Source organism: Plodia interpunctella, chromosome 17, assembly GCF_027563975.2.
Source record: "Plodia interpunctella isolate USDA-ARS_2022_Savannah chromosome 17, ilPloInte3.2, whole genome shotgun sequence".
NCBI classification, from domain to species: domain Eukaryota; kingdom Metazoa; phylum Arthropoda; class Insecta; order Lepidoptera; family Pyralidae; genus Plodia; species Plodia interpunctella.
The window spans coordinates 6,677,740-6,688,856 of NC_071310.1; the positions used below are offsets into that span (position 1 = coordinate 6,677,740).

General features: G+C 36.5%; 1 protein-coding gene across 5 annotated transcripts in view; it reads left to right on the top strand.

Moving 5' to 3' along the window:
* LOC128677270 (uncharacterized protein) overlaps window positions 1-7,595 on the top strand; it is a 267,183-nt gene extending 259,588 nt beyond the window's left edge. The window contains exons 16-25 of one of the 5 annotated variants that reach the window (XM_053757985.2): window positions 551-828; window positions 1,197-1,327; window positions 1,923-2,077; window positions 2,381-2,581; window positions 2,667-2,811; window positions 3,219-3,420; window positions 3,995-4,130; window positions 4,727-4,850; window positions 5,384-5,513; window positions 5,826-7,595. In XM_053757985.2, coding sequence (XP_053613960.1) covers window positions 551-828; window positions 1,197-1,327; window positions 1,923-2,077; window positions 2,381-2,581; window positions 2,667-2,811; window positions 3,219-3,420; window positions 3,995-4,130; window positions 4,727-4,850; window positions 5,384-5,513; window positions 5,826-6,405 — 2,082 coding nt within the window. In that variant the 3' untranslated portion in view covers window positions 6,406-7,595. Of the gene's footprint in view, window positions 1-550; window positions 829-1,181; window positions 1,328-1,922; window positions 2,078-2,380; window positions 2,582-2,666; window positions 2,812-3,218; window positions 3,421-3,994; window positions 4,131-4,726; window positions 4,851-5,383; window positions 5,525-5,825 lie in introns of all 5 variants that reach the window. The other 4 variants (XM_053757983.2, XM_053757984.2, XM_053757987.2 and 1 more) reach the window with 4 other exon arrangements.
* The last annotated feature ends 3,522 nt before the right edge of the window (window positions 7,596-11,117 follow it).

The following is an 11,117-nucleotide window of genomic DNA, read 5'->3' on the forward strand; positions in this document are numbered from 1 at the left end:
TTTACTCATACTGCTCATAAAATACCGTTTCTACTACTGCCCATTTAAATCGTGTTTAACTCTCGTGGGAAATTTTGGGACAATAATGTTAAATATTCCAGAAAAGAACTTACGATTGAAAATTCTGATTCCAGTATGATTGATTAAAATGAATTCTTCCGAGAATATAAAATTATTGCTACTTACACATCTGCCTGACTTGATTTTCCAACTTAATTTTTTAACTTATTCATGAAAACAAATGCCTCGTTTTGGTTTTCTGCCCTGGATAGTGTTAGATAAAAGTATGTTGTAGCCTGGAAGCTTTAATACTTAGTGTACCATCAGAACAACTTCGGTACTTCAAAAAATTTTTCTCAACGACACAAGAAACTTTACATCTGTATACTATTTACCAGTAAAAACTAGTTAAAATATTCGTAAATAAACACTACCTTATCTATATAATTGTTTAATCCTACATTTGGAGCATTGCCAGCCAACTTTCAGCGAAACAATTTCCGGTAGTGTGGCCTTTTAATTCGCCCATAACACTATCTTCTTCTTCCAGAAAATCTACGACCTCCAAAATGCAGCAGCTGACACAGCTACTATGAAAAATAATTTGGATCTTCGACTGCATCAGTTTGCGGTGAAGACGAAACCAGTGAGGGACGATAATGCAGCTCATTTTGATTTGTTGGGGGGTGGAGCAGGGTCAGAAGAGTGGCAGCTCACGTCAGTGGGGGTGGAACTGCTGGGGAGAACGGGAAATGCATCGGTGGTGGTGGTGCAGTACCACAACTTGGCTGCGAGGCTTCCGTCATTGAGGAGGTCCATAGAATTCAAGTAAGTAATATATTTTTTTAAATATAGACTGTATTTTTTGTTATAAACTTTTATACAGAGAGACATTATTATTATATGGTACTTCAGGATGCTTATCAAAATAATAGCTTTTATGAGTTAATCACAAAAGAATGTTGTGTTGTTGTGATCACAGAATGAATGATTTTTTACTGTACTTCAACACATTTCTTTTTATGGAAAGAAATAAATAAAATGTATTAATTATTATTTGCTAATTTATGAATGATTTTACAGCTTTTTACTTACTTTCTTATTCTTACTTCAAGTTTATTCTTTTCCAATTTCTTTCTGCATGCGTTATTTTAATTAGTCCTGTCTCCCTCGGGTCTCAGCGCGCCATCTTCCAGGACCGGCCGGGAGATGGAATACGTCATAGCTTCACAGCAACTCCAGGTGGCAGCGAGAGGCCCGGGAGTTGAGGCAGCCATGCATACGGTCACCATACTCTTCACGCATATCAAGAATTATAGTGCTGTTGGTGAGTATGGAACGTTCTTCTATTTACCACTAGAGTGCCAGAACTAGGTGGGAGATGGAGTGCCTACGTCACAGCAACTACAACAGCACTCAAGGTGGCAATTAGGGGTCCGGGGTAGACGCACCGCACCATTGCATACCGATATCATAATCTTCACGCAAATTACGAATTTGCGTGACGATTGCCCCGGGGCTTTGCTCTCGTGGAAATTTCAGGGTAAAAAGTACATGTGTACCAAATTTCATAACAATCCGTCGAATAGATTTCGCGTGAAAGAGTAACAAACATTCACACACACATGCATCCTCACAAACTTTCGCATTTATGATATTAATAGGATGTTTGCTGTTTAGCCAAGAATTACTGTTCCAGTTTGTTAATAACCCAGAAACATAGCAATAGTTTGTGCATGTCGTAGGATTGATCGAAAACGTCTATAATAAAACATAAAAATTGGCGTAAATAAAGTGAACTAATTTGAATGACGAAACTATATTGGCACGAAATTAACAGTCGTAAATCTACTTTGTGCCACTAATGAAAATGAGGCTTTTCTCTCCAGTGAAACTGATGAATAAAATCTTTTTCCTGTCAGCATCAAAGCTAGCCTGCGGGCTGCGCACATCATCGGAACCCCGCTCGTGGTCCACCAAGGCGTGCGAAGTCCGCGTGCCGGAGCCCACGCACGTGGCCTGCCGCTGTCGAGGACTCGGCACTTACGCGCTCTTCACCATCGAAAGATCCACCCTGGTGAGTGAATACTCCTCTCTTTCTACCTCATCTGAATCTGAGCATTTTACCGGTTTCTTAATAAAATCTGACACCAGTGAAAGAAAGAAACGCTTTTCATCTGTTTCATCTCCACTTCGTAAAGATGTGAGATCTGTGATGACGTTTGGTGATCATTAATGGATCACAGTCCTCTTCCATCAGAGATAAATAAATAATAAAATCTTCCAACGAAATATAGTTTTGGTGCATATTCTTTTTTGTTCGATTCCCTGCAATTTAACGAAACGGAATCAGAAATCATTCCAAAATTTTACATTTCAGACAGATGTAGAGAAAGACCTTCGGGGCGTAGTCAAAATAACAGCGAGCGTTGGTGGTGCCATGTGCTTAGCAGCCGCCGTTCTGCAACTCCTGGGCTTGGTGCCCGGGAGGAAACCAAGGTTGCCAATTCTGCTGAAGGCCGCGACTGCTGGGGCGCATTCGGCGGCTATTCTGGCTTTACTGGAATGTGATACGAGACAGGTAGGTTAGGTTTCCATTTACAGTCTAGCACCATGTGGTGACATATCTATTATAGTAACATCAAATCTGACATCGTCTCCTACAGGAGGAAGCATGTCCAGGAGCTTTAGGTTGGATTTGCGCGGCGTGCTGGTGCGCAGGCTGCGCCGCGCTGTGTGCGCAGCCGCTGCTGCTGCAAGCAGAGCTGGCTGGGCGAACGCAGGGAGCCCCTTCTGTAGGCCTTTTAGCAGGTAATACCCTTTCCTTATAGACGTTACAATATAGTATACATGTTTATCCCTAATAGAGTGTATAAATTGCGAAACTCAATGGCCAAGTATTAGAGCTATTTGTGCATTTTTTAACTCCCAGACTAGCATGTAAAATTTGGAAGACAACAGAATATAGTCTTCTAGTATCTTTTATAGCATGACGCAAAGTGTTGCTAACGGACACAAAAAAACATCGAACACTATATTGTTCAGATTTGCACAGGCATGCTCTTGCTAAATCAACCGATTTTTTTTTAATGCTACACTTAAAAATAAATAAAAATGTATTCAGAAATTAGACCTTCACAGGCGCTTCTAAATTAAATAATATTTAACCAAAGCTACAAACTACTAGCTTTAGACTTACCTTACCATTGTATCTCCAGGAGTGTGTACTCTCGCCTGGCTGTCCGCCCGGCTGTGGGGCGGGGCTCCCCTGCAGCTGGGCGCGGCGGCGGCGGCCGTGTGTGCGGCGGGCTGCGCGCTGCTGGCGTCGCTGTGTCTGGCGCTCGCGCTGTGCGCCGCCGCGCGGCTCAGGACCATCACGCACAAAGTGCCGCCCGAGAGGAGGAACTACCTTAAAGACAGGTAGCTTGTTTTGGTTATCCTGCGATGCAAGAGAGGTATTCCAATTAAGTTTCTTTGTCTAAGAATAAACTTAATTGGAACTCACTGATTGGCGTCATATATTTATTTAAAACAAAGTCAACCGCCGACTTCGAATTCCCAAAAACGCGACACGACAAAGAAAAGCAGTAGGTAAGTATTATATTTTATTTATCCTAATCCTAACTAATATTATAAATGCGAAAGTAAGTTTGCTTTTTTTTTATCTTCACGCTCTATTAACTTAACCATTCTTCTTGAAATTGATATTTTGCATAGGTACATATAATTTGAAATACGGAGAAGAACATAGGGTTTCATCTTCTCTCCTTTCATCCCGGAAAAATAACTGCTCCCGTGGGAAATCACGCGGGCAAAGCCGCGGGCAAAGCCGCGGGCAAAAGCCAGTTTATTATGAAAGCTACACAAAGCTCTTACAGTTTCCCAACCAACACAGTCATGCTTTGAGCCAAGGACATAGACTATGTAATATGTGCTACATGACACATATTAATAAAAGTATTGAAGCTATTATAAAAAATGTGAACATTGTCAGGAGGCGCGTGGTGCGGCACACGCTGGTGCTGCTGGCGACGACGAGCGCGGCGCAGGCGGCGGGGCTCGCGTACGCGCAGCCCGGCCCGCGCCGCGTGCCGCTCGTCGCCGCGCTCTCCGCCGCCGCGCTCGCCAACGTACGTTTGTGTCCCTCCCCCTCGCTCCGCTTGAACCATCGTAAATTATACATCAATTTTAACCTGCATACAAAAATTAAAAATACAACGTCGGCGGACGTTAAAGTTGACTGTGTGCCCAGTGTTAGGGTTTATAAAATTTTGTTAATTTTAAGGACATGTTTAAATATATGTTATGTATGTGTACATAAATGATATGTTTATGTCTAGATTTCCTTCGAATTATTTTATTCAAAGCAAGCAAGTGTAATAGTAGTGGTAAAAGCGACTTATCCGATATATACTTTACTTTTCCGAGATATGTAAAAAATGTACAGTAAACAGCACATTATGGTACTCTGCATAAACCTCTATGGCGCGGTAATAGCGGCGAATTATAAATTGCGAGCAAATTTGTTGTATTGGTCCACTATCGAAAGTAAATCGATAGTCTATCAATAGATGTCACATGTCAATACTATCGATAGTGTGGCGATACTGTCGATATTCTGAATGATTTTCGAAGTTAACTATCGATAGTAAAAATATCGATGGTTCTGGTTCTAACTGGTCCTGCGACACTAGTAGGTTGATGTGCTGGTGGTGTGGTGTTGCAGGGTGTGGCGATGCTGGTGTGCTACGTGCTGCGCGACGAGGAGTGCCTGCGCTCGGCGAGGAGGGTGCTGTCGCTGCCGCACAGGGACTGGCACGAGTCGCGCGCTGGAGACACCTCGCTTAGTTGTTAGTCTTATGTTGCTTGATAATACTATAGTATTACTGATTAGGTATACCTAATCAGTAATTCTTTCTTTCTTTATAGCAAAAAAGAGATGTCTTTTATTTATACCTAAGCTTAATATATTTGTAATAATTAATAATAATTACATTCAATATTAGACTTCCCTCTCTTTCTCATCATGATTTTTGAAGTGATGTAAAAAAAATATTTCTTTTTCGGACTGATTTTTAAAGTTACATTTAAAAATGGTCACTATTATTGACTGCCAGTATACCTACAAGTGGACATAGGTAGCATCCTTGCGTAACACCAAAAAAAAAGGTGTCATCATTGTCACTTACGTTATTGTTTTTGATAATTAAATAATACCATGCAAGTTAATTTGATTAATATTTATCTCATAGTCATATTTAAGTTCAGCAGTACTACAAAGTAAGTTAAATATAAATCCCTAATATAAAACCATACCTATCATAAAAGAGCAAATTATATTCTTCAATAGACTTACACCATGTGTTTTTCCTTCCTCTTGTAGTATACATAAAGCAAGGGGGAGAGGTAGAAAGCCGAGGGGGTGTGGGGATAGAGTCGTCATCATCCCCCGTGTCTCCCGTCACGTCCTACTGGAGGGCGCCGGGGCTAGAGAGCCCGGCCAGGATTCATCGGTAGGTTGTAGGTACAATAGATTTGTTTTATTTCTGTTTTTTTTTACTAACCAGTGTCGCACACTAACCATTCGCTAATAATGATTAACAATCATCATCTTCAACAATGTCATCATTTTTAAATAGCTACTAAACATTGTCGTTTTACATTCCGTTTTATGCTTATTTTGGTTTCAATATCAGGAAGTTTTTAACTTAAGCTTTGAATATAAATAAAAATTTAAAAAATATAAATAAATATATTAAAAAATATATAAATTTAAATTCCGTCGATTTGGGCCTGCTCTCTTTTGATACTAGCCCTCTTTTCAGAAGACAATCAACCCCCGACAGCAGAGCAGACATCGTGCGCTGCGTGGAATACAAAGACTCCATGATGAGTCCGCACCGCTACGACCACCACCTGACGACACACGCGGTCTGTGACCTCATTCCCCGACCCCCCTCCCAGCCCGAATACATGGCGCGGGTCTGCCTAGAACTAGGAGTCCTCAACACCCCGCCCCGAGAAACACCCGCACCCCTCCTCACCTGCTCCGTAGACTTCGAACCTTACACAGAGAAACACACGCAACCCAAAGAACCCTGCACTCTATGCGTCCAATCCAACCCAGACGTCTCCAAAATCCCCTCCCCGCCCATCAAAAGCTGCCTCAAAAAAAGCAAAAACCCAGACTTCTCATCCAGCACCTCCTTACCGTCCGTCGAAATCAAAGAGGAACCAAAAAAATCCGACATCGACCAAGTGAACCGCGAATGGAACAAAGCGTACGATTCTCCAGACACTGATAAAATGCTTAATAAAATATCCAGCGATCTGGATTTTCTTCTTAACCGGACTCAAGACAGTAAAAGCGCTATACTCGACCAAATCGAAGAAGCGCCCACTTAGGAGTGATTATTAGTGAAGTGATAGTATTTTGTAAGCAAACGAATAACATGGAAACAGGGGTGCCACAAGCCAAACCTTAGTTAGTGAAATTGTAAATATTTAATGTTTTTGTAAGAATGTATAAAGTTGTATTATATTTTATTTTTGAAAACGAAGAAAACAAAATACGACTGTAAATACTGAAATGTAGGAACGTTACCTTACATAAGAATTAAATTAAATCGTCATAATCTAAGTTTAAGTGATTATGGATTGGATATTTATCAAAAACTACTTACACCAAAGATACTTGAAAGATTTATCATTTAAGTATACATAATAATTACTTTTAAATCTTAGGACTACTCGAAATAATATTGAGTATGTGCAATATTTACATCACGTTTAGGAATAAGAATAATTTCTTAACATTCTCCTTTATATAGTTTTATTTGAAGAACTAAAGATTTATTACTCCTATTATACGACCAAAAGCCGCTAGGGTCTCCGTTATTAATGTTTTTTAAATGATATTTTAGATTACTTTTTTGTTACCGATACATATTTCTATATACTAGATACATCGTTTTATTGTTTTAAACACCCATCGAATCACAATAGGCAATAGGTACGTGTGAAAATGTGATATTATTTCTACATATTATTTAAATCCATTTCAAATGTAATATTCCTAAATAGTTATATCCTATTAAATCATTTTACGTACCTGTACTGTAAAACTTTAAAACTAAAGATCTACAAAATATTTTATTTGAAATGACAATTCATAGTGATATTAATTTAGTCCTTAAGTACAAAATAGTAATATTTAATTTAGTTTTGTATTCTATCTGTTGACACGTTTTCCCACGAAATTATTATATTTTCAGCGGGCTGCGCGTGGGGCCCTTCTAAATCTATGGTTTTCAGTGTCCATGTCGACGGATGTGTTATTTTATAAAATTATTTACTAAAATTTTTATAAATCAACAGACCTCAAAAGCCATAAAAACTGTTTACATAGCAACCTCTGTAGGCCAATTAAATATATTTTATTTGTACTTCAGAACAATTTTAGGTAAATTAAAATAATGTTACGGCCGATAGTAAATAAATTGTAAATACTAAGTTTAAGATATTTAAAACTAATTATATTTTACGTTAAATCGGGTACAATATATTTTTATTTAAATTAAATTTTTTACTATTGATTTCTGTGTATTATTTTTGTTTGTGCCCTCAGATATAAATAACATTAATGTTCTAATAAATAGCTAATTTAACTAGATACTCATCAATTAAAATATTAATATTAATTAAATAACAGAAATAAAGAAATACTTTATTCGGCAAAAAAAGTTAGTTTTTATATTGTTTACAAACTAAGGGTATATGCCGAAAAGGATCCCAGCTCAGCTTTGTATGGTGACTGGAAGCCACAGCGCTGATTTCAGCTGGTACCTACCAACTTAAAAACAAATTGAAAAAAGATTGTGGTTGGTAGGTAGGAATACAATATTAGTATCTACACAATTATAGTTTTTTTAATTCTGTGGCAATAAGTGAGCATTACTTTTGCATTTTTGGTTATGTGATTATTTAAATTTTCAAATAAGTTACATGACAAAATGTTACATAACATAGGGCATCCAATTCAGTAATTATTAAGAATCAATTCATTTCATAAATTTTAAGAATTGAACATTGAAGGAATTTACAAATTTGTAACAGTGCCATCTATCTGCTGCGATAAAACAATTTTTTTTTAATGACTTCCGAAAACCATTTACAGAGAGAAAGTTTACGTAGATTTGGAGGGTAGTTTGTGACTAAGAAGACCAAAACGAGATCTAAAAGAACAGGTTAGCTTTTCTTATAAATATGCAGGTTTTTCAAAATGTATTATGCCAAAAAATAGTGTAGAAAGATCAACATATCGACGCGAGGCCATGTTAAGGATGTTAGCAGAATTTAAGTACGGAGAAACGTGGGTTCTAGGAGGATTATTAGAACAGAAGCGCGCACAAGCATTTCGGACTTCCTGGATCGGATATTTAGTTTTAACCAAGAGCCGAAACTTTTTTACCTTTGATATGAACCTTATACACTAGGGCCCGGTGAATTCGAAGATGCCTTAAATAAAACTAAATTGTAACATGTAATAAAATATTATTTATTTAAGCTCAACTAGCATAAATTAAAGGGGAGCGGAGCATACAAAAATACATAGTTTACTCGGCAAATTAAACAAATGTTAATGCTACGCCATACATACATGTTGCTAAATAATTTATAAACTACAAAATTTGCATAATTTTAATATGTACAAATATTTAAAACATCGTCGTTTTACATAACTAGTTTTTGGATACTTTAGTTTATTTTGCTCATTTTTGAGTCTCAGTTTTGTGTTGATAGGTTAGAATATTATACAGTTATGCTATGCATACTTATATGTATGTATAGACATTATATGTATGTAAATTTAGAAATAGACGATACCTTGCGGAGTCTTGATAACCATATGATATATCAATAAACATGCTAAAAACATGTCCCCGTAACATAATTTAAGTGGTTCAAATCTTTTATGTTAATAGCAAACTAATTGTGCGCACGCAACTCTGACAAACGTGCATACAAACACACATATACGTACATTTGATATAGATATTTACTATATTGTCAAAATTAACTGCCAACTCAACTAAAACAGTAGCACCAGAAATAATTAAAAATATTTTTGCTAAAATCTTTTCGTTCATGTATTGTCATAGCATTTTATTACTAATAACTAACTTTTACCCGCAGATTCACCCGCGTGAAATGCCCTTCCTAACGAGAAACAATATGAAATCTCCCACTAATAGCATTAGATAAAATCGAATGCTTTGATTAACTAGAAGCTGTGCTCAAAAGTAAGTACTGTTATGTGGATTTTATTTAACTCTATAATGTGATATCCAAAAGCATTTTCGAGAAATTTGACATTTCAATTTATTTTTTCAAGAAACTTTACATTTGGGTACAATTTTATTTTACTTTAGGTACAATTTCTTTTTTTTAAGTATTCATCAGAATTTGATTGTTTTACCTATTTAGCATTTAACCTGAGAGCATTACATCTACCAATAACCATGTATATAGGTATATTCACATAGTTATCTTGTGACCAAATACATCCCGGATTTGTATCATCATATGGCAAAATTGTACAACATTTTTGTCATAGTGTATCTTTATGTCATTTAGAAGTTTAGTTTTATTATCTGTAGATCTTTCTCATTAACAATTAAGCCTTCCCATAAACAATTAAATAAGTGAAAAGTTCTCGAATAAGTTAATCCATAAACATTGATTTACAAATCATTATTTTTACACATTTTGAAACTTAAAACTAAAATTTTATTATTATTGCACGTTATAAAATAAATTTATTGTATTACGATAGTAGCTTCTTTGATCTACACTATTCATACAAGCTGCAGAATATAAGCTCATTTATTTAAAAATACATTCATTCAACAATTTAAAAAAATAGACTCCAATCGTCTCCTTTATTGTTTATATTTAAACTAGCTTTTGCCCGCGGCTCCTCTTAATTTCACGCGGGAACAGTTATTCTTCCGCGATGAAAGATATGTATGTCCTTCTCTATGCTACATGTATGCAAAATTTCAAGAAGATTGGTTGATTAATATAGAGCGTGTAGAGGTAACAACCAAACTTACTTTCGCATTTATGAAATTAGTTAGGACAAATCTTTCTATTGTTCGATGTAGTAGTTCCTGGCTGTAGTTGGAGAGTATATTGGAATTTTAAAAAATGTCTAACGGCAGGACACAATCATTTGTTATAGCATTTAGTTTATGATGGAGTTCACTTAAAATAAGACAGAAGGCGCTGTGTTATAAATGTAACAAATATGGAACATCAAACTCGCTTTACCACAGAATGATCTAACATTAAGAAAGTAACTATCAAGGCACTGATCTCATGGTCTAAACCTTGAATAACGGCTTCCATACAAAAGGCATTAAAGTGTTACTCCCCTTACAACAACGGTGCATTTTCAATCATCATTTTCAAAAACAGTTACGTGTAAAAATAACATATAGAAATTAAATTGCTCAATCCTAACATTACAATTGTTGTCCTTAAAATATGAAAACAGACTACAGTTTATTTATAAAAAGTAGTAAATAAATGTGATAAGTGGACTTGTCTAGCAAAACTGGGTGTTTATCACCAATCTCGATCATTCTATTTCGCGTTGCAAAGCAAAACAAAAATGTGGTTTGTCAAAAATACAAAATCTGATTTATCAATCCAACATTTATTTGCAAGAATACATATAAACAAATCAATAAAATAAATAAATATATTAGGACAAATCACACAGATTGAGCTAGCCCTAAAGTAAGTTCGAGACTTGTGTTATGGGATACTGACTCAACGGTAGTATATTTTATAACAAATACATATATAGATAAAAATCCAAGACCCGGGCCAATCAGAAAAAGATCATTTTCCATCATGACCCGACCGGGGATCGAACCCGGGACCTCTCGGTTCAGAGGCAAGCACTTTACCTCTGCGCCACCGAGGTCGTCAAATGGTATACTCTTTATAAACAGACTGGTTTCATGCCACTTTGTATGGAATCTAGTATTTTACGAAGTCCCCTTAATATTTATTTTATTGTAGCGCAACGGTCTATGTGTATATATTAT